The 26,676-nt window shown below is 44.0% G+C and overlaps 1 protein-coding gene across 3 annotated transcripts; it reads right to left on the minus strand.

The window, feature by feature from the left end:
- Nucleotides 1-5,665: 5,665 nt before the first annotated feature.
- On the minus strand, nt 5,666-26,676 carry IBA57 (iron-sulfur cluster assembly factor IBA57). 3 transcript variants are annotated; one of them, XM_020998980.2, is made up of 3 exons: nt 25,984-26,676; nt 11,052-11,398; nt 5,666-6,732 (listed from the first exon to the last, which is right to left on the minus strand). In XM_020998980.2, exons 1-3 carry the CDS (start codon nt 26,535-26,537, stop codon nt 6,341-6,343), a joined length of 1,293 nt encoding a protein of 430 aa, XP_020854639.1. In that variant the 5' UTR covers nt 26,538-26,676; the 3' UTR covers nt 5,666-6,340. The 3 variants fall into 3 exon arrangements, with proteins under 3 accessions (XP_020854639.1, XP_020854641.1, XP_020854640.1); XM_020998982.2 differs by lacking the exon at nt 25,984-26,676 and adding an exon at nt 25,566-25,695; XM_020998981.2 differs by lacking the exon at nt 25,984-26,676 and adding an exon at nt 23,156-23,173.

The following is a 26,676-nucleotide window of genomic DNA, read 5'->3' on the forward strand; positions in this document are numbered from 1 at the left end:
AGTTTGTACCACTAAGAACACCAGAAACCATATAATGTAGCATTTTTAGAATCCTTGCTGAATATCTGGTAGCACTTGCTACAGTCACAAATGGAATTAACCAAGCATTTATTAAACAACTCACTATTACCTGGCTCTGTGATAATCACAGCTGATATAAAGAAAGGCAAAAACAGCCCCTGCCTTCAAGGGGCTTCCATTCTAATAAGGGAAACATGTACATAAATAGAGATATATAAAATACATACAGAGCAGATGGGAAGTAACCTTAGGGAAGAAAGCTCTCTCAGCTAGATGGAGGACCAGAAGAGGCCTCCTGGAGAGGGTGGTACTTAAGGAAGCCAGGGATTCTAAGAGGAGGGGTCAGGAAGGAGGGCATTTCAGGAATGATTGATAGTCAATGCAAAGTCACTGAGATGGGAGATGCTGCATCATGCATAAGAGATGGTAAGTAGGCCCTTACAACTAGACTGTAGTGTGTGTAGAAAGGAGTAAAGTGTAGTAAGACTGGAGAGATGGGAAACAAATTGTGAAGAGTTTCAAGTGCCAGACAGAGTTTATATTTGATGCTAAATGACTTCACACATATAATATATATCATACTGCTTGACTTCTCAAGGGCGGAGGGGTGAGAGGGAGGAAATTTGGAACTCAAAATTTTTAAAAATGTTAAACATTTTTAAAAATGTAATTGGGATACATTTAATGAAACGAATATATTTTTACAAAATATCTGATGCTATAAGTGTAGCCCTTTGACTCTGGGAGTCCTTATCCCACCTTTTACTTGTGATGGCAAGTTGGCTCCCCAGAGGATGGCAACATCTCAACATCATCAATAAGCAATTAACAAGTGGCCTTACAAAGAGAAATTTACTGAAAAGATAAAGCAAAACCAGAAGTACAAACATATTCCCCCAACAGCAAATAGCTTCCCCTCTATCACCTCTGTCCCAGGTGCTATGGACATTTGCCCCACCATGTTCACTTCCATGTGTATGTAGCACAGGTGTTAGATGAGTTGCTCACTCCCTTGATGTAGAATGCTGCCTCATGGCCTCCAGGATGATCCATTAATGGGCTGGATCCCACAGGTCATTCCTTAAAACTTTACTCTTCACTAGCAGTTCTCACATGGATTCCAGTACTTGGACCTCTGGTGATGCCTCCTACAACTTTTCAAAACTCTCAGCTGTAAGAATTGACTTTCACCAATTCATACTGATACTAGTTTATCCAAATAATTAAGATTTTCCTGCACTCCAATCAAGCTGAAACTAAAGGTGATGGGGGCCTAGTGTGAGTAGAGAGAAGGGGACAGATATAAGGGATGTTGAGGCAGCAGAATTGACAAGATTTGACAATTGATTGGATATAGAAACTGAAGAAGGGAGAGGTGAAGATAATTCCTAGTATAAGGTATTGTCTCTTTAAGGTACTACCCAGTTCATATAGAAACAACAAAAGGTATTTTTATGTAAATAAAAAGATTTAAATCTTCTAGTAAAGGATGTAAGAATTGCCTCTGTCATAGGTGATCATTTTGGTGCCTAAAAGGAGTAGGAAAAGAACTTTGGTTTAAGAAATGTTGCTAAAATATGTGCATGATGAAACAGTTCTCAGATGGGATTGAGTGGTTCGGGACAGAAAATAGACAGTGGCACAAATATAAAGTCAAATAACCTGGTGACAAATATAATGTGAGCCCTTGTTTGAATGTGAACAGTTTGATGATTTAAAAGGTCAGGGAAAACTTCTGTTAATTTAAAAGATTTTTAAAGCACTTACTGTATTCCAAGCACATCCATTACCCCTACCAGGCTATCAGTTCCATGAATCATATAGCATTTCTCATGTCTTATCTAAACTTTTTTGGCTCCTCCAGCAACTAGCATAGTGCACTGCATACAGTGGGCACTTAGAAAATGTTCCTTGAATTTTTGTTGGTTTTTTTAAAGTGGAATAGATATCAGTCTCTTGGGGCAGGGCCAGATCATAGGATGTGGAAGTAGAAGAGGCCTTAGGGATCATTTAGTCCAACTTCCCTGATGTTCAGATGAGGAAACTGAGGCCCACAGAGAAAGTGACTTGGCCAGGTTCACCCCACACAGCAAGTGACAGAGCTTGGATTTGAGACTAGGTCTTCTCCTTCTAAACCCACCACTCTCCCTAATCCCCAAGCTGGGACTCAACAGACCCAGGAACAAGGTTCCCATGGGAACCGGAGATTCCTCTATATTCTGTATCTAATCTGAATGTCTTTGTTCTTCTTGCTCATTCTTATTATCTAATTAATAATAATTATTCATTTTTATGATACCAGAAGAGAAGGCCAAAGCACTGACCTGTGCCTCTGGGAATAAGCAAGTGAGCAGTGACAGAGAGGAACCTACATAGAGGCTCCTCGGCTGACCCTTGTTCAAAGCTTCACTTTTCCATGTGTTTGCTCCCTTTGTATCTGCACTGCCCTCACCACCAGTAAATGTGCTTAATCTATGTTTGTTAACTGACATTTCCTAAACTGGTCCTGGGATGACAGGCCACTGCCAGGCTGTAAGTCAAAGCCTTCCCAGCTAAGCTGGTCCCCCTTTTGCACGGCCACAGAAACAAAGTAGCTGAAGAGGGTGTTAGTAAAGGTTGTTGAATTCCTAACCATCTTTTAAAGCCCAAATTAAATGTCACCTACTCCAAGAAGTCTTCTCTCACTCTTCTATCACCATCCCAGGTCAGTAACAACCCTCTCTCCCTCTCTGGACTTCACATTTGCTTCAGAGAGGTCCAGTCTTATGTATTATAGCTGTTTGTTTTATCTCCCTCTAAACTCCACGAGAGCAGAGTCAATGTCTTGTCTAAATTCTGTATTTTCCTTAATACCCAACCACCATACTGTTCTGCATACAGTAGGTGCTTAGCACATACTTGTTGAATTGGATTAACACCCTACTAGACTGTGAGCTGTGCAAAGGGGTGTGTGTGTGGTAGTTCCTAGTGACTAGGGATTGTTTCACATTCATTGTATTCGCATCTATGGTGCCCAGTACAGCTGGCACTTTAATAAGTACTTATTGGGGCAGCTACGTGGCAGAGTAGATAGAGCACCGGGCCTGGGAGTCAGGAGGACCTGAGTTCAAATCCGGCATCAGACCAGACACTGGACACTTACTAGCTGTGTGACCCTAGGCAAGTCACTTAACCCCAATTGCCTCACCAAAAATTTAATTAAATAAATACTTATTGAATTTAATAGCATGTTTTAGCTTCTCTGTTCCTCTGTCCTCCTCCCTCCCTAGACTGTGACCTCTGGAAGGGCAAGAGACATGTCTTATCTAATCTTTGTATCTATTCCAGGGCCTAGCAGTGCTCTGTATACCTTAGGCATGCAGTGTTTGCTTAACTGAATTGACCTAGAATGGTGAATCCTGCCTCCTCCCACCCCACAACCCACCAGGTCAGTCCACATAGATTACTGACAGAACTAATTTTTATTCAGCAAACATTATGATTCTATTTCTTTACACCTGGGCATTCACCAAGACAGAACCACAGATATATAGGAAGGTTACTGCAAAAAAAAAAGATTCAAAATAGTGATTTTTTAAATTGCCACTTAGATGAAATACATACACACATATATGTGTGTGTATATATATATGTACATATATTTAAATATAAACACTCATACCTAAATAAAAAATAAATTAAATCCAAAGTCTAACGTAGCTGCTCTCGAACTGCTGAGGAAGAGACCACCCTCCCCAGAGCACAGCCCACTCTGGGACTCAAGGCTGCTCTGATCCTGGAGCCAATGAAGGCTGCCATTAACTGTCCAGTTGGCTTTGTGGTCCAGGTGATGAAAATCCCATTTCACCTGGGGCAGAGGAGGGATAACTGAAGCCATTTCTAAGCTGCTCATTTTCCTGTGTCATTCCTGAACAGGAAGCAGCAACAAAGTGAGGGTTTCCAAAGTGCTGACTTATCCAAAGTTTTTGGTAAGAAACAATCACCACGGAACTTTTCAGTGCAGTTGGATTTTCCTGTGAGGGGGAGTAGATTAATGGTTAAGAAAGACAAATAGCCTCCTTATCATAAAAGGTAAACTTTGAGAGGAAATTGAATTAGCTTTTTCTCAAGCATGTGTGCTTTTCTTCATGTGTAATCTGCCTATGTGTGAATGCATGTGTATATGTGTGCATGTCAATCTGTGTGCTTCTGCCACCCACTGAGGAACTCAAGGCTCCTAAACTGGGAATGGATAAAATTACAAAGAATTGGTTGGCCGTGGCCTGAAACAAAATCATTGTCTCATGATGATCATGAAATTGTCAACAGAAAGAAAAGGAACAAAAGTTTCCCAGCAAACTCCAAACCTGGCAAACCACCCGGAAACCTTTAGGCTTCTTAGAGAAAATGATCTTAGCAAAGCAGCTGCCCAATAGCTGAGGAATATTCCCTTGGATAGAAGTGACTTTGGAAGGGTTTCTGCCTGTACAGATTCCCCAGAGAGAGCACAAGAGCCTTGTCTCTGGACTTTTCTTGTGGGATTCAGAAGCTCCATCTTTGATGATTGCATCTGAACCTTATTTTCAATGTCACAAGATCCTTGGAGCTAGAGCAGGGTTCTTAACTTGGGGTCTGTAAATATCTTTTTTAAATATTTTGATAATTCTTATTTCTGTATAATTGATTTCCTTATTTTATTTTACGCAGTTAAAACATTCTGAAGAGGTAACAGGTTTCACCAAACTGACAAAAAAAGGTTTAGAACTCCTGCTACAGAGCTAGAAGGGAGTGGGGATCAATTTACAGACAAGGAAACTGAGGCCCAGAGAGAAGAGACACGCCCAAGGTCACAACTGGTAAAGAACAGAGGCTGGATTCGGGTCTCTCAGACTCCAAATCCAGGTCACTTTCTGGACTGGTTTAAGCAGTAGCAGAGTTGGAGTAAATTATATGAGGGTCTTTCACTCTTTAATCTGGCTCTGCTCCAAAGGAACCACTTGGCCATTCACACCCAGTTACACTGAGTGAGTAGACAGAATTAACTTTACAGAGCTACAGAATTGTCATAGGGCAGCCCCAAGCAAAGAAAACTCAGGCCCTTGCAGATGAAGTGTGATAGAGAAGATGATGGCGTCCAATAACCCTGAGGCAAACAAGGGTATTCTCCATTGTAGCCAGTATCCATACTGTGCTAGCTTCTGTATTTCTCTGCTGATAGCTTAGCAAGGTGGTTCATGCTGTTGATCTAATCCTCTCCAAGGGACAAACCTAGATTTCCCTTCCCAACCTACAGACTGAGTCTGGGCAATAGACTCTGGCTTCAATCTGGCAAGGCTGTAGCTCCTCCATGATATATAGTGTGTGTGTGTGTGTGTGTGTGTGTGTCTTTCTCTCTGTCTTTTTTTCCCCACCCCCTTCGGTTTCAGTGGTGAATGTTCTGGATAAAATAGGGTACAGGCTTGATGCACTCCCATTGTACCATCCAGTCTGCAGTAACATCTGGGCTCAGCTGCGATAGGCACTGCCTTCTCCCTTGATTCAAGGATATCAAGAAGTCCATGTTAAGTAGCTGCAGGAGGTATTAAAGAAACCTCACTGTCAGGGACTCTTGGCTAAGAGGATCAAAACAGCTTGGAGGCACAGCAAAGATATGAGGACTACATACTAGAACAGAGTGGTTTTTATTTGTTTTTTGTTCAAAAGGAGGATATTTTTCAGGAAAGTATTAACACAAAATTCAAGTGCTAGTCAAAGGTTATCTAACAATTCAGTTTTACTCAGCCCCCTGGTCCGTGTCCCTGGAAGCCACAGGGCTCACATGGGAAACAGGGATTTCAACACCAGCAGCAGGAGGAAAGGCATGCAGGTCTGTGCAACAATAAAACTAAAACCTTTGGGAAAGAGCTAGAATTCAGAGGAAGGATCAGCTCTGTGGCATTTCCTGAACTTCCCTTACCTTTTAGCTGAAACCCCCCACTTTGGCCTCTCCGATTCTGACTGCCCTTAGCTATTCAGTCCCATTGTTACTCTGGTAGCAGATTCAGCCTGACTCTGGAGACTTGGTCTTCTCTTGTCTCAGGTCTCAGCTCTCCTGCCCCTCAGCAAACTTTACCCTTTTGTCTTCCCTGGGGAATTCCAGACTAGCTGGTCTTGTCCTGAGAGGAGCCCCACACTGTGTTCCATCTGTTTTGTGGGCACAGAACAACTCTAGTGATACCAGCTGCAAAAAGGCAACCCCTTCCCCAGATACACTCCCCCTCCCCACCATCAGAATCAATAAGGAGAGCATACACATAGCATACACACAAATACGCCGATCAGTACTACCTGGGGGTTGGAATTATTTGTTAGCTTTGGGCCACCAATCTGGCACAGATGGAATAATGTTCACTTGGTGACCTTGGGAGGTCTTGATGTAAAGGGGCACCTTGATTTTCTCTGACTGAAGCAAAGCGATTCCCACATCATCCTCCCCTGCCCGGTACTTCCCAGCCTGCTTTCCTGATTCGGTGAGGACAGTGGCCCCTGCAGAAATGCCTTCAGCTGTGACGGGGGCTGAAAACCTAATAGGGAAAAGGCGTTTTCGGATGACTCCCATGTGTTGGGTCCGAGCAGTCAACTCCTGTCCAATGTAGCAGCCTTTAGTGAAGCTGACCCCATTCATGAAAGTCAGGTTGGACTCCAAGGGCAAGGCCACACCAGGTGGTAGATCTTTGACCCCTTCAGGAATTCCTATTGAGGGAGAAGAAAAGAAAGCAAAGTTACATGACAAACCTATTTCTTTCAGTGCTGGGAACAAACCCTCCCCCCTCTGTCCCACAGCTGGCACATTCCTTCCATCCAGCTGGCAGAGAGGCTGCTCTGGGCTCCAAACAAGTACTAATGATATTTCCAACTCCGTCACTCTTTCCACTCTTCCATGCTGCCTTTGATCAAAATGAACTAAAAATGAAAAAAAAACACCTCCCTCCAAGGTCCCAGCAGCTCCAAAAGGGTGAGAAATGTTAGCCTCAGAGTTCAGGGCCCTTTCAGACAACGGTGCATGCCAAAAGGAGCGACCATCAATGAAGAAGTCTGAAGTCTGCTTGGGAGCAGCAGGGCATAGTACAAGTGCTGGAGTCAGAAGACCAGAATCTGAATCCCAGCTTGCTACCTACCAGCTGTATTACCCAGGGCACGTTATGTCATCCCCCTCATCTGTGTAACAGGCATAATGAGACATCCTGAAGGCTTCACAGAGTTGTGAGAAGTGTCGAGGGAGCCATGAAGTGCTAGAGAAGTGTCAATTACTATTACTGTTTGAGATTTTTAAAAAGAAGTATCCAGGACAGAGGGGTCTTGCTTGAGGCACAGCCTGCAACACTAACTGGCCTGGACCAGATGAAAATGTATTTGGGAAATGTTTAACAAAATAAATAAAAATATAATACAACACGGATAATGTTAATTTATGATTTTCTAAGTCAATATGTGACCTGCAGGGATCTGTTTCTATTTAAATTTGATACCACTGGTCTAGGACATCATCCCTACTTGGGAAAAGCACATACTATTCAGGGAAACAAGACATTTTATATGTACACACATATATATGCAAACACATAATTTATATGTGTATACACACATACATGAAATGATTAGCAAATAAGACCGCTCAAGATGAATGTTAATCAATAATTGATTCTGATTTTAAGTATCCATGAATAACTACGCTATAGACTGTACATACATCCCAGTCCTGATTAGTACAACCCTGGAAGGGGTTGTGTATTTTCGAATTCACACTATTTGCAGTTATAATTATGTAAAATTTGGTAACTGGTTTCAGTCCAGTGGAAATATGCAGTGTTAATTCAAATAATGCAACCACTTCAGGGGATTCATTATTTATACCAATCATGACCTAGCTGTATGTATAAATCATTCATTCATAATTAAATATCATTTTTAAGTCATTTTTCAGTCATGTCCCACTCTTTATGACTCCTTTTGGGGTTTTCTTGGCAAAGATACCTGAACGGTTTTCAGTTTTCTTCTCTGGCTCACTTTACAGATGAGGAAACTGAGGCAAACAAGATTAAGTGACCTGCCCAGGGTGACAAAGCTAGTGTCTGAGGCCAGATGTGAACTTGGATCTTCCTGACTCCAGGCTCAGGGCTCTATCCTAGGTGCCCCAAATACAACTTACATTAAGTTAATCTGACATATAAGTGATCACAGAATCTCAGTGTTCTAAGGAACCTCAAAGGGTCTCTCACTTAAGCTATGCCTTTAGAAGAATCTCCTGTAGGACACTGCTCACAAGTAGTCCTCTAACTTCTCTTTCAAGGGAACTCCCTCCCTCCCTCCCCAGACAACCATCCAGCTCTCAGACAGTTCTCTTTAGAAAGTTTTTCCTCAAAAGAAATTTTAAAAAAAGGCAAAACAAAAGAAATAACAAAAAAGAAAAAAGTAACAAAAAAAAGAAAAAGAAAAAAAAAGAAAGTTTCTCCTCACAAGTAGCTTAGATCTGCCTCAGGCAACTTCCACCTAGTTCTGCCCTTTTAGATTTAGACAAATCCTTTTAAACACTGCCCAATAGCTATCATGGCCCCTTAAAGTTTTGTCTCCTCCGGGCTAAAGAGGCAAGATAACACGCACAATCTTTATATGTCCTTAGTGCCTGGCCTGTGGCCAAGCTGACCCTCTGGGACTTGAGCGGAGGAAATGTATGCTTCATGCAAATCACTGTAATTAGCCATGCCATAGACCAAGTATTTCTAGGGCAGACAGGGAAGGGGAAAGGAGTCTGTGGTCTCCCATCTACTGGCAGGGAGGACCAGACAGCTTTTTGTTTGGAACCTGCCATCTGGACAATGAGGTTTCTCAGCCAGTCCAAGCTGCTGGTTCTCAGGAGCAGGTAGATCTGTCAGCTGGAAAGTCCTCGAACAACCCTCTGGCTGTAAGATGAGTAAATAGAGGTGAAGGGGTTTTGAAAACTATCAAGTGTTACACATAATGATAATGATGATCACTATGATCGCTAAAGTAAAGTTTGCAAAGCACTTTATAAATATCACCTCATGTGATCCTCTCAACAATCCTTTGAGATTGAGTAAGGTTAAGTACTTGCCTAGGGTGACAGTAAGTGGCTGAGGCAGGATTTTAACCAGGTTTTTCTGATCTCCATCCACAATACCAAATGCCCAGGATAATCACTAATGGGCAACTCTAATGCTCCCAAAGTGAGTATCAGAAGCTGTCGAGAGCTCAGGCTGTCGAGGGGTTGAAAAGGGACAGCAGAAGCAGCAGCTGCCTGTTCCTCATGCAGGACGGTGACTCCCCATCTCTGACAGGCACAGCAGCTTTATGGCAGTTCTGCGGTGGGTAATTAGTTTCGCTACAAAGCAGTGAGAATATGGGGGTATCTGGCAAGGAGTGGGAGAGGTTGGAGGGCAGCCTGGGTGCTGTGAGCTCTGCAGAAGAGACGGAGTGGACACAGCATGGGCTGACTACCTGCCAGTGCCCAAAGCAAGAGAAAGGGGAAGATCAGCTTTAGTGCAGTACAACTTAGGGGGAATTGTGGGCAGCTGAGCCCAGTTTCCATTGTGGAAGGTCTGGAAGTCTGGAGGATTTGGAAGGGGAGAATAAGAGCAATATTTGGCCTTGGTCAGAAATGAGCTCTGCACAGATGTCTAGGTGTTCAGACAACAAACAACATGTGTTGTCAGTGCTCGGCCCTACAGAGACCTGCTTTAAGATGCTGCCTTCAGGAAGGCACTGGGTCTAACAGGGAGGCCCATTAGGAGGCCCAATGCCCCTGGAAGGACTCAGGGGTCCAGGATCCTCAGTGCTAGGATTTCATAATTTCAGGATTAGATGATTTCCATTTCATTACAGTTTTGGTTATACACTAACCTTAAACATTTATCACAGTATTCATCGCCATGAAGACTCTTTCTGGAAAAAAGTCCCCGTGGCTACTGTGCCTATCCAAGTACCCTAGTTTTTTTAAGATCACAGAAACAAATTGAAAGCTGCAAGGGACATGAGAAGTTATTTAGTGTGACCCCTTCACAGATGAGAAAACAAGCCTAGAGAAGGAAGTGACTTGCCCAAAGATACAGGTAATGAGGGAATGGCGGAGATGAGATTCAAACCCGTCTTCTGACTCCAAGTCCCAAATTCTTCCCACTACACACTCAGGCCACCCCCAACTTTTCAAGGCAGCTTCTAGAGCAACACAAAAAGATGTTTTGTGATCTGCTTAGGAATAGTTATATCCATCTTGCATCTATAGAACTCCTCATATGATACCCCATCTCTAATGATAACAGGAGCTCCCATTTCTTTAGGGTGTGGTTTTTTGATGTTGTTTTGGTAATGCAACTTCCTAAGGTAGTAGATGGTATGAAGAATTTTATTCCCACTTTACAAATGAGGAGAGTGAAGCTCACAGAGTGGGCAGATGAGAAGCTGGGCCTAGAATTCAGGGCTCCTGACTTCTGGGTCAGGGCTCTTTCTACTATACCACATTAGCTCTCATTTATTAAACCCCTTTACTGTCCTGCCTTCCCTTGATTACTGTTAAGTGAGAAGTAAAAAAACAGTATGCGTCTTTAGCAACTTCTTTACCAGGTATGTGAAAACTGAGGAAGCCAAGATCACAGTGTTAGGGGAGGAAACCCATCACATAGAATGTTAAAGCTAGGAGGGTCTTTAGAAACACCACTGTCATGACCATCATGGTTATCATCATCATTATTATTATTTAACCATCTGGTTGGTCCTGAGGTTTCTGACCGGGGGGGAGGGGAGGGTGGTCCATGAATTTGTTTTATAAAATATTTTGATAACTGTATTTCAATATAATTATTTTTCTTTATAATTTTCTATATTTAAAAACGTTACTCTGAGAAGGGCTCCCTAGGCTTTAATGGGACTTCCCAAGGTCCATGACACCAAAAAGATTCAGAGTTCTTGGCCTGAGTGACCCCTCAGGTACTGTGGGCCAGGGTACCCCTTCTCCATTCCTCACCCTGCTTGGGCCCCAGCAGGGAGTTCTCCTTTACCTTTTTGATACCTGTGTTTATGATAGTCCTTAGCGCTTCTAACTTGGGCAGTAGGAACGACATCCTGGGCCACGTCTTCCTTCTGGATGATTAACCTCCAGCCCATGCATGCTGCTCTGGGATCTGGGGTAAGCACCACAGGTCTGCCACCTTTCTCTAACAAGGGCTTTGCCAGGCCCTCAGCTGCAGTCTGTGGGAGGACAGCCCAGAGAGAGAGATCAGAGCACGGGCTGATGCTGACTTTCCTTCGGATCTTATATAGTTTTAGGTGGCTTTGAAAAGCACCAGATACTGAGCTATCGAACTCCACAAGAAAATTGGGCTCTTCCTCTAGGTTTTCATGGAGTCTGAGAAAAAAAGAGAAAACAGGTTTTGAGCAAGGTGAGGAATAAAACAATCTAACTTCAATTCAAGGATTCAGAAGGTGTATACTAAGCAGCTATTATGGTGTGCAAGACACAGTATTTGGTGCTGAAGATACAAAGATGGAAAAAAAAAGACCCCCCCGATGATTTAGTGGGGGATGAAACAGCATTTAGAATGTGAGCGGGATAAAAGTGCTATCCAGACAAAGTACAAAGAGAAATCTGGAAAGGATGAAATCATTTTCTGCTGAGGGTGGAATCAGGGAAGGATTCTGATTAGCACAAAACCTGTATGGAGTGAATCGGAGAGGTATGCCTTTGCCTCTAGGCATCTATGATCTGAGAGACACATTAGCAGCCACCTATTTATCTACCTATCCATCTATCTGGAAATGATCAGTAAAGTATACAACCTCATGGGAAGGTGGAGTTCCCAATCCCATACCAGTCAGTATAATGTGGGTGGGAACAGTGTCTCCAGCAAGGGGAATGGCGTGCACCAAGCCATCTACACCTGGTCTTTACACAGGTCTAGAAGTCTGCGGATAGGGCTGGGGCTCTATAACACAATCAAACCTATGAGTTAGTAAGGTAGGCAGCTGTCCAGAATGTAAGATGCAAGGGAGCACATGGAGAGGCACTTTTTTTTTTAACAGATGCACCAGAAAATCAGGCTCTCTATAACCCATAGGGGATTGATTTTTTCCCTAAGTAAAGTCATATGTATTATAGTAAGAGCTTAAAGGCTCTGGTAGACAATAATATAGAATGAATATAATTCTCAGATTCTGCCTGGGCTATACAAATGCTTCTGCCTGGGGAAAGGATTGGGGTACAGTTTGTAGCCTGGATCAGGGTCATGGTGTGAGGCCAGGTGAGAATTTCTCATCTCTAACCCACTGAACAGACTCAGCTCTTTTTTCCCGTGGCAGATAGTGGCAGTGATTGGCAGCTGTCCACATCTGAACAGGAGGATGGGGAGACATGGAGGCGAGAGGAGATTAGCCACAAACACTAAAGCTCAAAAGGATGATGAGCACAGATGCCACAATGAGCAAGTCAGACTGGGAAACAGCCTTCCTACGTAAGCCTCAAACCTGCTTTTTTGTTCATATATCTGGTCTTTTTGGATGCTTACTTGACCTTAAATAACTGTTGACTGATCTTGGACTCCAGGTATCCATTTCACCCTTTGGAGCCTCGAATTTCTAGGTTAACCATGTCTCTAGCCTGTGACTCCTTACCTACTCATTATATGGTGAAAACAGACTACATCGCACCAAACAACCCACTTCTTTCATCTCGCCCCTTCCCTACCCCTCTCACTGCTACTGGTCTAGAGAGCCCCACCTAGAGCAGCCTGTCCAGAAGTACTAAAGCATGTTCCAAAGTGAACGAGCCGCGTCAGGGGGAAGAGCTGTCTGTACACTCCCTGCAAGGTTCCCTGACCTTGTCAATGCTGTGCCCTGACCCAACCAACCAGGCAGGCATTTACAAGCAGTGTTTGCAGATCTCCACACTGAGACAAGATACCACCTTGATGTAAGGTACAATTCTCTGCCCCCAAGAAGTTTGTAGACTACTATTCTTGCTAGCGAGGAGGAAAAGCCCATACAAAGAAAGCACTCATCTTGTCACACTGTATGCTATAATGTATAATCTAGTTACATGGTGCCTGAGGAAGGGAAGTTCTCCTGGGAGGCGCAGGTGAGCTGAACTTAAGAGAATGGTTAGGAATTGAGCAGACCCAGAAAGGGAGGGAGAACATTTTAAGACACACAGAATAGCCAAATCAAAGGATCAAAGGTGGGAGAGGGCAGGGTGTGTTTGGGGGCAGCACTGTCAAGTTTTGCTAGAGTATGGCATGCCTGGAGAGGATGTAGGGGAGAAAAAAATGGAAAAATAGGGTGGGGCCTGCTTGTGGAGGATCTTTGGACGCCAAACAAAAGAGTTTGAACTTTCTTGGGATTTAAATGCCTTTCTGTACCATAAAGTAAAGCACATGGTTGGTTAGAAGGCTTGTTCTGGGTGACTTGAGACACTTTATAAGCAACAAAGGGTAAAGGCACACACTTCCTTTTATATTAACAATCTCCTTAACACTTGGAAATCAAGTCTCCTGTAAGCCAAAATGTGATAATTATTTAGTTAATAAAAAACACTTACTAAAAATTTAAAATAAATTAATAAAAATATTTAATAAAAAAAGCTTTTCCTTAAAAAAAATTCTCAATCAACAGAACAATCCCATATAAAAAACAGTCAACCAAAACCAAACACATTGGCGTTCTGAAAACGTATGCCTCATTCTGCACTCACAGGTTACCACCTCTCTGGATGTTTCATCACAATTGGATACTTCAGTCAGTCAAATTTTTTTGTTTGTCTCTTACATATTTTTTTAAATTCTGAGCTTATTTAATACATGCAGGGGGGAGGCATAGAGCCAAGATGGCACAGAAAATGCAGAGACTCACATGAACTTTCCCAAAAACCCCTCCAAAAAACTTTAAATAACGCCTCAAAACAAATTCTAGAGTTGCAGAACCCACAAAAGGATGAGGTGAAACAATTTTCCAGGCCAAGACAAATTAGAAGGTCAGCAGGAAAGGTCTGCTGCATGGGGTGAGAGTGGAGCATAGCCTAGCACAGGCCATGCCAGTGCAGACTGGGCCCCAGCAAACAAGGAACAGGACTTGGGGTAACTGAATCAGTGGTAGAAGTGGTGGTTTCTGGACCTCTCAGCCCACAGACAGTAAGGGGGTCAGACAACCGGTCAGAAGGAGAGTACAGTGGTCACTTTGCTGGCAACAGGGGGCGAGACTCTGCTGCACTGCCCATACGAGGATCTGGGTGACAGCCTGAGGTCTCAGTCCCAGGGCAAGAAGATGCACCAGTAAACCAGAGCTTGCGACCGCAGGGAGCTGGGACCCTAGTCCACATGTACAAAAGTACTGATAGCAGCTCTTTTTGTGGTGGCAAAGAATTGTAAATTAAGGAGATGTCCATCAATTGGGGAATGGCTGAACAGATTATGGTATAAGGTTGTGATGGAATACTATTGGGCTCTAAGAAACGGTGAGCAAGATACTCTGAGAAAAATCTAGAAAGACTTATACAAACTGATGCAAAAGTGAAATAAGCAACATGTGTATCACAGTAGCAATGCTGTATGATAATCAGCTGTGAATGACTCTGTCATTCTCAGCAATACAACGATTCATGACAACTCTGAAGGCCTTATGATGGAAAATGCTATCCATCTCCAGAGAAAGAACTGATGGAGTCTGAATGCAGATCTAAGCAGACCTTTTTTTTTTTTTTTACTTTCTTTACTATTCTTGTTGGGGTTTTTTTTGTTTTTTGTTTTTGGTCTGTGTTTTCTTTCACAACATGACTAATATGGAAATATATTTTGCATAATTGCACATGTACAACCTATATCAAATTACTTGTCTTCTCAGTGAGGGAGGGAAGAAAGGAGAGAGAAAATTTGGGACTCAAAAATTTAAAAAAACAAAGGTTAAAAATTGTTTTTACATGTGATTGGGGAAAAATTAAATTAAATTTCTGAACTTAAACAATGAAAAAAAAAGAGTATTTCCATATACAGAACACAAGAGTATTGTATATGAAACCACGAATCTCCATTTCATACCATTTGCTTTATCAAAAAAAAGTATATAAATTCTACATATTATATTCAAAACTATCCTGATTCTCTGTGCTTCTTTCTAAACTTATCCCCAAACCCTTCTTCCTCTATGTTTGTATATATATATATATATATATATATATATATATATACTCTTCTCATGTACCCCAATTATGAGGAATTGCAAGTTCCACCCCTTCTTCCTCCTTTCTACACTATTCTTTCATTCTCCCACTCATCCACTCCCAAGTTGTCTGTTTTTCTTATTTTAATTCTCTTGATATCCTTTAAAAATATTAAGGCTCCAAAGGGCACTTGTTTCTTTCCCCCCCCTAGGATATTAGCACAACATTATCATAGAGTCTATCTCAACTGCCCAAATAAATTTGTCTTTTTTATAAGTTTTTCTAGACTTGTGTTTATATTTCAGAGTCACTAGTCAGCTCTGGTCCTTTTTTTTGTCCTCTGTAAAATTATACTCAGCTTTTTCCAAGTAAGTAATTCTTGGTAGCAAGAGTCTTTTGCTTTTTATAATAGTGTATTCCAAGACCTCATCTCATTTTTTTGTCAAAGCAGGCAGCTCTTATGTGATCCTGCCTGTAGTTTCTTGGTAAACTTCCTTCTGGATGCCTGCAATATTTCTTCTACAATGTAGGAGCTCTTCATCTTGGCTGTGACATGCCTGGGACTTTTCCTTTTGGGGTCCCATTCAGGAGAATATTGAAGTAGATTCTATTTTTGCTTCACCTTCTAGTTTCAATAGATCTGAGTAGTTTATGATTTCTTGAAATAGTGTCCAGAGTTTTTCTTTGAAGTTAATGTTTTCTTGGAGTCCATTGATTCTTAAATTACATCTCCTTAACCTCTATTCCATGTCAATTGTTTTTGATATCAGATAACTTACACGTTTTGATTTCAATCTTTTGATTTTGTTCTAAGGTTTCCTGCTATCTCATGGAGTCATTGGTTTCTGCTTGCTCTGTTCTAATTTCCAGAGATTCCATTTCTTGGGGAGGGTTTACCACTTTCTTATTCCTTACTTAGTCTCCACCTATTGTTTACAGCTTTTATTTAATTTTAAAATCTCTTACTGCATTTCTTCTAGATATTCATATAGTCTTTGTGGGAAATCCATTTTTTCCTTGTAAGCCTTTCTTTGTAGTTGTAGCAGTTACTTCTTCCCTTGGGGGTGGGGGAAATCTCCAGCTCTACAATAGTTTTTTATACTGGTGGTTGTTTTCTTTGATTTACTCATATCTCTTGCCTTAGTTCCTGATAGGGCTAAGGCTCTGCCCTCTGCTTGACCTCTACCTCCTAGACTTGGGCACCTCTGGATCTTTAAGGTTCAGAAGGCCGTGGCCAAAGGACCCTACACTAGGTTTTAAGACAGAAGGTAAGGGGCCCCGGGACCCCTGGATGCCTGGGCTGTCCCTCTCTGTTTCTACTGCCCCCACCTTCCCAGGCCTCACCCTGGGACTTTCTGATCACCTTACAGCTCTCCCAGGGGCTTTTTTGGAAAGCTCTTTAATCTTTCTTCCTTTGAGCACTGAACCTCATGGGCTAAATGCATCCCTGGCCCTCCGTGCTGTCACTAAGTTATTTGATGTAGCAAAGGTACACAGGTCTCCTTGGGAATCCTCTTCTGATGTCTCATTGGGTTGTGGAGGTGAGCCTGGGCTCTTAGAGGTGATGTCAGGGGACTGCAAGTTCTGGCAAGTCCTACCACGCTGCAACAGCTTTCCGGACAGGCCTCATAATGAACTGTGCCGTGCTTATCCAAGAACAGGCCTGGCTACATGTGGTGGGGGACATCACTGCAGGATTATCCAGCAGGGATGAATTTTTTGACCATGGCAGCTCCTGACGAACAATTTATTAATAACATATGGGGCTACAGAGACTCTGTCACAGGAGAGAGAACCCACTGGGCAAATCCAGGACTCTTAAAGTGGGAGGGCCGAGTTGTGTGACTTTAGACAAACCTTCTAAATCTTTCCAGGCCTCAGTTTCTTTTTTTCGTTTTTAGGCAAGTGGGGTTAAGTGACTTGCCCAGGGTCACACAGCTAGTAAGTGTCAAGTGTTTGTTCTGAGGCCAGATTTGAATTCAGGTCCTCCTGACTTCAGGGCTGGTGCTCTATCCACTGTACCACCTAGCTGCCCTAGGCCTCAGTTTCTTTATCTGCAATCAGGGACAATAAAATCTGCACTATTTACCTCACAGTGATGTTGGGAGATAATATATGTAAAATAATTTATAAACTGTAATGGGTTATATAAATGCTGTTTATTACTACTTTGCCTCAGTTTCCTCATTGGTAAATGGAAGACAATACATTTTTATTACCTCCTTTTTAGGGGTTTCTAAAAGAAAATATAGCATACACCATAAGGTGCTAAAAGAAATTAGCACTATGAAGATGATGATGATATCATGATATTTTAACTTTCTCTCTACTGGATTTTTGACAAATTCAAAAAGGATTTGCCCCCATAAGGTGGAAGTGGCGAAGAGTTATGAAATCGAGGCAGCTGGGTGGTGGAGTGGACAGAGCCCTAGACGTGGAGTCAGGAACACATGAATTGAAAGCCCACCTTAGATACAGCTGTGTAATCATGAGCAAATCGCTTAACCACTGCAGGCCTGTTTCCTCACCTGTAAAATGGGGATGGTAACAGCACCCACCTCCCAGGACCGCCGTGAGGATCAAGGAGATAATCTTTGTAAAGCACTTTGCAAATGTTAAATTTAGTGCTATATAAAAATGCTAGCTATTCTCCCCATCACCATTATTATTGTTGTTATTATTATGACGGCATAGCCTAGTAAGTGGTCATTGTGTTCCATGCCAAAATTCGCAGCGAGAGCTCCCCTTCTCAGCTTGCTGCCTCGGGCCACTGATAATTTCAGGGGAGAAAGCACAATGTGGTGGGAAATCCACTGGCCTTGCCGGCAGAACAAGGTTCCAGTCCACACTCGGACCCTTCCAAGCAGCATGGCCTTAGGCTGCCGCTCTAAATGGATGAAACCAAAACACAAGGTCAACTGGTCCAGAGCAGCCAGTACAAGAGGGCTGAGGCCAGACCCCCGATCTGCCACTGGGTGGCACTGGTGCCCAGAATGCCCAAAGAGCCTGCTACTTGGGTGCAACCCAGACTACCAGCAGACAGAAGGGAGTGTCAGCGGCTCTCTGGTTCTAAACAAGAAGCCACTCCATGACACCCCCAACAAGACCTCCAGGACAGGGAAGCCCAGAGCCTGCCCCTTCTACTCTGGGCCACCACAGTCTTTGCTTACATTAAGCATCTTTGGTGCTCTGGACCAAGCAGAAGAAGTCTGTTCCCCTTCTTCCCTGTGATAGCCCTTTGAATATCTGAAGGAAACTATCCTCCCTGCCCACCTCCACCCCCTCCAGCCCCTCTACCAAGTCTTCTCTTCTCCAGACTAAAATGACCAAGTCCCTCAACTGATCCCTCCTCTGTTATAATCTGAAGGCCTTTGCCATGCTGGGTGTGCGCCTCCACATACTCCACAGCTTATCAACGTCCTTCCTAAAACCCGGAGATGAACCCAATAACTGGCTGAGCAACCTTGGAAAATCGTCTTCTTTCTGGGCCTCAGTCTGCCCACGCATAAAATGAGAATGTTGGATCAGATAACACAGTTCCTTCTAAGTCCTGCCATTCTGCAGTCCTAGATTATATCCCCCTCCTCCAATGCACCCTCCAGTCTAGGCAAGTTAACGACCCTATGTCCCATAATTCTTGCCTCAAAGGCCCTCACATCTCCCTCCATAAACTCCTAGCCGTTGTATGAGGCTCCCAACACAGTCCATTTCACTTCCGTATAGTTCTCAAAGTCAGGCAGCATTTCCTTAGTCGAGCTGAAATCTGCCTCAGCAAAATTCCACCCATCGTTCCTCCTTTTCCCCCACTTGGGCTGAGAAGAGGAAGTCCAGTCCTTCTTGACATGATGACCCTTCAGGTACCTGAAGACAACTTTCATATTCCCTACCCCAGATGAACAGTTATACCCCAATCTTGTACTTATGGAATTGATTTCTTTTAGCCCAAGTGTAAAACCTTACATTTAAACGTTAAAATCTTAGATTTAGTCCAATGTTACAGCCTTAGATTTTTTTTTAAAGGCAATTGGGGTTAAGTGACTTGCCCAGGGTCACACAGCTAGTAAGTGTCAAGTGTTTGGTCTGAGGCTGGATTTGAACTCAAGTCCTCCTGACTTCAGGGCTGATGCTCTATCCACTGCGCCACCTAGCCGTCCCCCTTAGATTTTTTTTTAATCCTGATTTATTGTTGTTAATTGTTTCAGTCATATCCAACTCTTCATGATCCCATTTGAGGTTTTCTTGGCAGAAATACTACAGTGGTTTGCCATTTCCTTCTCCAACTCATTTTACAGATGAGGAAACTGAGGCTAACAAGGTTAAGTGACCTGCCCAGAGACACACAGTTAGTTAAGTGTCTGAGGCCAGATTTGAACTCAGGAAGATGAGTCTTTCTGATTCTAGACTCAGCACTCTATCCACTGTGCTACCTAGCTTTCCCAATACATTATCCTGATACATTCATTTAACATCTTAACTTTGTGTCACTAGAAATGTTAAGAAGTAAGCCATCTAGGCTTTTATCCATATCAGTAATTTAAAAAATACTAAAATACATAGGATAGATCCTTGGGGCACTCTGCTAGAGACTTCCACATCAAACTAAGGTTCTAGCCATTCAACCAACAGGAAACCACATAGCTGGACTATCATCTAGTCCCCATTTATACTTCTTTTCAATAAGAACGTCAAATCCTTTACCAAATGGCATGCTAAAATCTTGGTAAATTCTCTATATAGCAGTTCTTTGATCTTCCTTGATGAGCTCCTCAGGCCAGGCCAGGCAGGCCCTGCTGGTGCTTAAGGAAGCCATGGTGATCAGTACTCTCCCTAGGCATGGCTTTAAAACAAAACAAAACAAAACAAAAAACCCACCTTTTTTATTGTTGTTGTTGTTGTTCTCAGTTTCCCTGGCCAACCTCAGCACATTCTCCATTACCTGAACTTGTTTCCATCTTTAAGACATCTAAGTTGATTAATGAGGTCCTCATGAATATGTATCAGCCTCTTTAGATGCCTTCCCCTTTTCTTCCTCCTCAGACCTGCCTCTCTGGGCTTCCCACTGTACCACGCTGTTTCTCCAGTGGCATATATCTGGCAATGGCATTTTTAGCCCAGAGTAAAGGAAATTTAGGTGCATTCTGAGGGTTGTCTCCAAGTATTTGAAGGCCTTTCCTCAAAGCCTTTGTAGAAACTTATAATCTAATCAAGGAAATAAAAAAGTATCAGCTATTGGTTATAATGTACTATGAGCATCTGACAGGTCTAAGGAGGGAAAACATATAGGACAGGATTTATAGCTTGGGAAAATCTGGGAGTTTCTTGTAGGAGGTGGCACCTAAACTGGCCGTTAAAGGAAGAAGAGGATTTCAGTTGGCAGAGGTGACAAAGGAGACTGGGGCAGAACAGGGCAGAGAGGGGCAGGAGGAGCCGGGATGACAACGAGCCTGGCTAGGCTGCAATGGAAGAGGCAAAGATATGTGAGAAGGCTGGGAAAAATACCACTGAAGGCATTTCTGACAGATGGTCATTCAGACTACATAATCACTTCTAATGTTGGGAAGTTGTCGTCGTGGTGATAGTGCAGTAAAAGACCAACGTATTTTAAGTCAGAAGATGCAAGTCTGGACCCCAGCTCAGCCACTGAAAGACGGCAGACTGAGAAACCTGCTGCCTCGAGGCCCCCTGTGGCCCTCTGGATCCTCAAGTGTGGCCCTGTGACTGAATCCAAACTGCACAAAACGGATCCCCTTAATAAAAGGAAATGTCCTATAAAACTTGGCCGCACCCAAGAACAGTTCACCATGTGCTGGTTGATGGATTGATTACTCAAGCGTATCTAACTGGCTGAGCGTAGGGCCAATTTCAACTTTCCCTGAAAGAAAAAGGATACAAGAAAAACTTAAGTCATAAGGTTAATTGCAGCAAAATAAGTTTGTAGCAAGGATCTGGTTTTAAAAAACCAACAAACCACCTCCTAACCTTGGCCACAGAACCACCCCCTTTCCCTGGCCACAGCCAGAGCACTGACCTTAGGCATCACAACAGGAGACTATGGGAAGAAATGTGAATGGTGCCAGGTTACCCACCCAGAACTCTGACCCACATTTCACTGAGGAGGTCTGGATGGGGAGGAGAATTGACAAGGCCTATGGCTCCTACCCCCACCTCTCTCCCATTTACCCCCTCTCAGCTTTCAGTGCGAACACTCTTGTCCAGGAAGACATCACACTTGTGGGGACTATTCTAACAGCCTCCAAACCGGTCTTCCTACCTCCATATGCAGCTGAAATCGTCTTGCTAACACAATTATGATCCTGTCATCCCACTGTCTACCAAATAAAGTATAAACTCCTGATCCTGGCATTCAAGGCTCTCCACAATCTGGTTCTATTGTACCTTTCAGGCAAATTTCAAACCACTCCCTTTCACATGCTTTCCATTCTAGTCCACCCTCTGTCTGTTGTCCTCATCCATGCCGGCTTCTCTCATTTCTACACCAGCCCCCGAAAACCTCTGCTGAAATCCCCCTCTTCTTTTAAAGCCCAATGTTTTCTTCTTCCTTCCTGCATACCCACCATTGCCTTCCCTTCTAACAAATAAGTATTATAGTCAAACAAAATTAATTTGTGCACCAATCACGTCTGAAAATGCTCCCTCCCCCATGGAGCTTTCCTGCCTCCCCTCTCTGGCTATCCAATCCTCCCCATTCTATATGGCCAGCTCCAACCCTACGTCTTCAGTTGAAGCCTTATCCTAGACAAGCCCAGCCCTCCAATGACCTCTCTCTTCTCTGAATCACTAGAGCACTCTCTGTCTGGGCCTGGGGACATAGATGGAGAAAACTGATCACTTTCTTTAAGCATCTGAAGAACTGTCACATGTTAGAGGGGTCAGACTGGCTCTGCTTGGCCACTGAGATCAGCAGGAGGAACCACAGGTGAAAGTTAAAGCTAATGGCCCAATGGGAAGAAAACCTCCTAAAACTGGCAGCCGCACTTTTCACTCTCCCTTAAAGCCTAATTCTTTGTGCACATGATGCTCTCTCCCTCATTAAATCAGAAGCTCCCTGACAGCGAGGTCTGTGCCATATCCATCACTGTCCCCCCAGACCTCCATGCTTGGTGCGGCACAAGGTAGGGGCTTAATAATCACCCCTCTAGAACAACTGCAGTGGAACCAGGAGACCAACTCGAACGATGACTGCAGGAGCACAAAGGAAAATGGCGGTGCTGCAAGACTTAAGAACTCCAATCACAACTCCAGGAGACTGACGGTGAAGCGTGCTTCTCACCTCTGGGCACAGAGGTGATGACGAGAGGGGCAGGCAGAGGCATAAATCGGTTTTGCTCATCTCTGTGGTACTAGTTTGTTACACGAGAAGGCAAGCTGATGGGCAGTGATAGCAATGCACAAGGAAGAAGGAAAAAACAATCTGAAACATTTTAAAAATACAGAGGAGAAGAGAAGGAAGGTCAGAATGGGACACTGACAAGCAGAGCAATTTGGTTACTATTTGGATAAATTTGACATACATTTTTAAAGGATAGACTATGTGTGACAAGAGATTCATATACAATTCTCTTTGTATATTCTTCATGCATTGAGATGTTAATGTTTGTCAGGCTCATTCATAAAATAGAAAACATAAAAGAAAAAAATCCCTTGAATTAAAGGGCAAGAACAATAAAACGCACAATATACACAATAAAAAAGGTCAAAATTATTTTCTAGTGAGGATGAAAAAAAAAAAGACCCTTTACTGAGGCTTGAAAAAGTATTGAGCAGGGGTTGGCCTTCAATTACCAGGCCCTGACAATAAGCAGCCTTTATAAAGGTAAAAAACAAAGCCAAAGCCCCAATCCTCCAACACAGACGTCAGGGCCCCCTCTTCCAGGAAGTCTTCCCTGCTAACTCTGGCCCATCCTGGTCTTTCCTTTCCCGGCTGCTCATGGTACTTACTCCATTCCTGGCTCTAGGCTGTCTTTGGGTTAATCCTGATGAGACAGTCTTTCATTTTTTCTCCAATGTCTGTCTGTGAATCCCACCTCTCCAATAATGACAACAAGACATTAACAATGATGACAGAGTTCATTTCTATAGCCCTCTGAGCTTTAGAAGGTGTTTTCCTTATAAATGACCCTGTGAGGTCTGGTTGTGTAACCAAGTGAAACTGAGGTCTAGAGGGTGAGCACCTTGCTCCAGGTCCCACAGCTATACCCGGCGTAAGAGCCACAAGAAGAATCCAGGTTTCCTGACTCTACATTCAGTGCTCTTTCCACTTCACCAAAGTGGCCAACAACCGGACTGTTTACGAGTGCCTCACCACTTCCCTTTCCTCTCCTCCCTGCCCCACCACACTTATGAGTTCAATAAAAAACTGCCCAAACTGGATGTGACGGGACAAGAAGGCCCTTTGAAGGGTGAGGCGCATGTAAGCAAACAGAGCCAGGGCCAAGCCTGGGCCTCAGCTGTGCTGGGCTGATAACAGTTAACAGATAACAGACACCCACAGATAAAGGCTGCTCTCTAGCCTGTGGGGAAAGCTTGCATGCACACTATTTATTTCCTTGCCTCCGTGGCTAGCACAGCGACTGTGACAAAACAGGCCCTTAATAAATGCATGACTGATACACCTAATGTGTGGCCTTTCCCCAGACCCCAAAACCTCACACTGAGGGCTGGGGATACAAGCTCAGAAATGAAACTGACAGCTACTGGGGGACTTACAATGGGAGGGTAAGGGCGTGGGTGGAGGAAGGTCCAATGATGGAATTCACCTACAAAGTAATGAGCAGGGTGACACTGGGAAATCACAACCACCTGGGGAATATAAAATGAGGGGGGCTGACCGGATAATTTCCAAGGCCCAACCCCAAATCCTGAGACCCTGGCGAAGTGGATGGAGCACTGGGCTTGGAATCAGGAAGACTAATCTTCAGTCTTTCAAACTAGTTCTCTGGCACATATAGCACAAGCTATATGACCCTGGGCAAGTCACTTAGCCCTGTTCGCCTCAGTTCCCTCATCTGTAAAATGAGCTAGAGAAGGAAATGGCAAACCACCCCAGTATCTTTGCCAAGAAAACCCCAAAATGAGGTCACAAAGAACCAGAAACGACTAAAACTCTGACTGAACAGGAGGGAGAATGAGAGGTGCAAAGGAGAGAGCCAGATAAGCAGTCCTAGGCAGACATCCCAAAGAAGAGATCCCTTTCTTCTGGAGAGATCATGGAGGAAAAGGAAAGGAAACTGGGACCAGACACAGGGGGTGAGTTAGCTGACTTTGGAGGGGAGGGTACAAGGAGAGATCGGGGACCAGGGAGTTTTGCTGGACATGTGACCAGCACATAGGGAAGCACTCAGCAGACAACTGCTGAATGACTGACCAGCTAATATCTTACCACGGCTTCTCAAAACCTACCTAAAGTCAGGCAGATCTGAGTTCAAATCCATCCTCAGAGACTAACTGGTTGTGTGACTCTGAGCAAGTTATTCTGCCTCAGCATCCTCATCTATAAAATGGAGATATAATAGCCCCTATCCTATAAGGTTCTTGTGAGGATGAAATAACATTTGCAAATGGCTCAGCACAGTGCCTGGCTCACAGTAGATGTTCGGTACATGCTTGTTCCCTCCCCCACTGCCTTTGTAAAACGACAGAGTGGCATATCTCTAAGATACTAGGACTTACACACATCCTGGGATTGTGATTAGAATGTAAACATAATGTAAATATAACACAGAAACTTAAAAAGGCTATTAATGAGATCAACGCTACAATATTATTATAACAATTATTAATCTTGAGTAAGTCAAATTTACCCTGAAGCTCAGCTTCCTGATCTGAAAAACAGGGATAAGAATACTGTATCTACCTCATAGGACTGTTGTGAGTTTCACGATAATATACATAAAACTGCAATGTACTACATAAATGTCAGCTACTATTAGAATGACTTTCACGATTCTGCAGGCAGCAGTATGGCATCTTCCAGTCAGGACACCTACGTTTGACACTAGCCATACTGACCCCAAGTCATTTCCCCTCTCAAAGTCTCAGTTTCCTCATCTGTAAATTGGGGACAAGAATACTCAGGGATACAGAATGTCATTTGGCAGACCCTGAACAAGTCACTTAACTACACTGTTTGCCTCAAGTTTCCTCATCTGTAAAATAGGGATAATAATAGCACCTACCTCACAGAGCTCCTGTGAGGATCAAATGCGACAGTAATTGTAAAGCGCTTAGCAGTGTCTGGCGCATACATAGTAAGCTCTGTACAAATGCTAGCTATTATTATTATTAGTATTATGACCATTATTAGGTATATGGACCAGTCATTTCGTTGGTACGAAGAAACTCACTTTACCGATGCAGGTGGGCACCTCTGACATAGTCTGGGAGAGATGGTCTATGTCTAAGAGTTGTGAAGTTAAGTGACCTACTCAGGGTCACACAGCAAGGCTGTGCTAGAGGCACAGAGGAACTCTCCACTTTCGGTCTCTAAGGTAAGCTCGGTAGGAAATAAGTCATGATGTCTTTTAATAAGGATACCGACATTCCTTATTTAGCAGGTTTGTTAAAGTCAAGTGAAATGTGTGTGACGCACTCAAGAAGCAATAAACGTCAGCTATTATTATACTGATATTAATAAAAGGCACCAACAATTCTTCTCTTCCTCTATCCCCCCCACCACCCACATAGAACGGCTTGATACAGTAACTCTGCCCCCCTTCCGGCCTTACGAATGGTTTTGCCCATCCTCCTACCCGCCAACCCCATCGCACCTATAGAGGATGACGTCATAGAGCGTCCGGCCCTGGACGTTGAGGAAGTGAGCGTAGTGCGCGCGCGCCGGGGCCGACTCAGGGGACGGTGCCCCGCCCCCAGAGCCCGGTCGCGGCAGCTCATTGGTCAGCAGCCCCACAAGGAACGGTTCTGCATCGGGCCCGTGCACGCGCAGCGCGTCCCGATCGCGCAGCGGGAAGTACAACCAACCGCCGCTGCCTTCCCCGTCGCTGCCGCTGCCGAGGCTCAGGCGGCGCCTCAGTCCCGTGCCAAACGGCAGCCCCCACACGGAACTGCCGAGGCCTGGACCCGCCCAGCGGAGCAGTGCCGCCGCAGCCATCTTGAAGAGTAACGCCGTGCCCTTTACGGGAGGAGGAGAAGGCCACAGCACCCCTTCCCCTCCCCCCCCACTACCCTGACCCGCCCACCTGCCGAGGGCGCCCAATGAGGGGCGGGGAGGGGCGGTGTCTTTACGGCTGTCAATCAATCCTCTAGCCAATCGTGTAAACCACATTCGCCGACTCCGCTTTGGGGACTTCCCGCGATGCTGCATGAGAGTAGGTGGGAATGAATGTTTCTGTCCTTGGAAGGCTTATAGTTAGTTGGTGGAACACCCTCCTCCAGGAAACCCTCCGTGGCGACCGCGGCCTAGGAGGACTTTGCCTTTCTTTCCTCCTCTGTTTTCCCCAGTA

The sequence above is a fragment of the Phascolarctos cinereus genome, unplaced genomic scaffold (assembly GCF_003287225.1).
Source record: "Phascolarctos cinereus isolate Bilbo 61053 unplaced genomic scaffold, phaCin_HiC Scaffold_4;HRSCAF=312, whole genome shotgun sequence".
NCBI classification, from domain to species: Eukaryota; Metazoa; Chordata; class Mammalia; order Diprotodontia; family Phascolarctidae; genus Phascolarctos; species Phascolarctos cinereus.

Bases quoted from the DNA above. Each gene is read 5' to 3' on its own strand.
- IBA57 (XM_020998980.2), bottom strand. From the start codon at position 26,537: ATGCAGCATCGCGGGAAGTCCCCAAAGCGGAGTCGGCGAATGTGGTTT. The intron at 11,399-25,983 runs GTGCGATGGGGT...TTTTTTTCTCAG, and splicing joins TATGACGTCATCCTCTATAG to ACTCCATGAAAACCTAGAGG. The intron at 6,733-11,051 runs GTAAAGGAGAAC...CTCCCTCAATAG, and splicing joins TAAACACAGGTATCAAAAAG to GAATTCCTGAAGGGGTCAAA.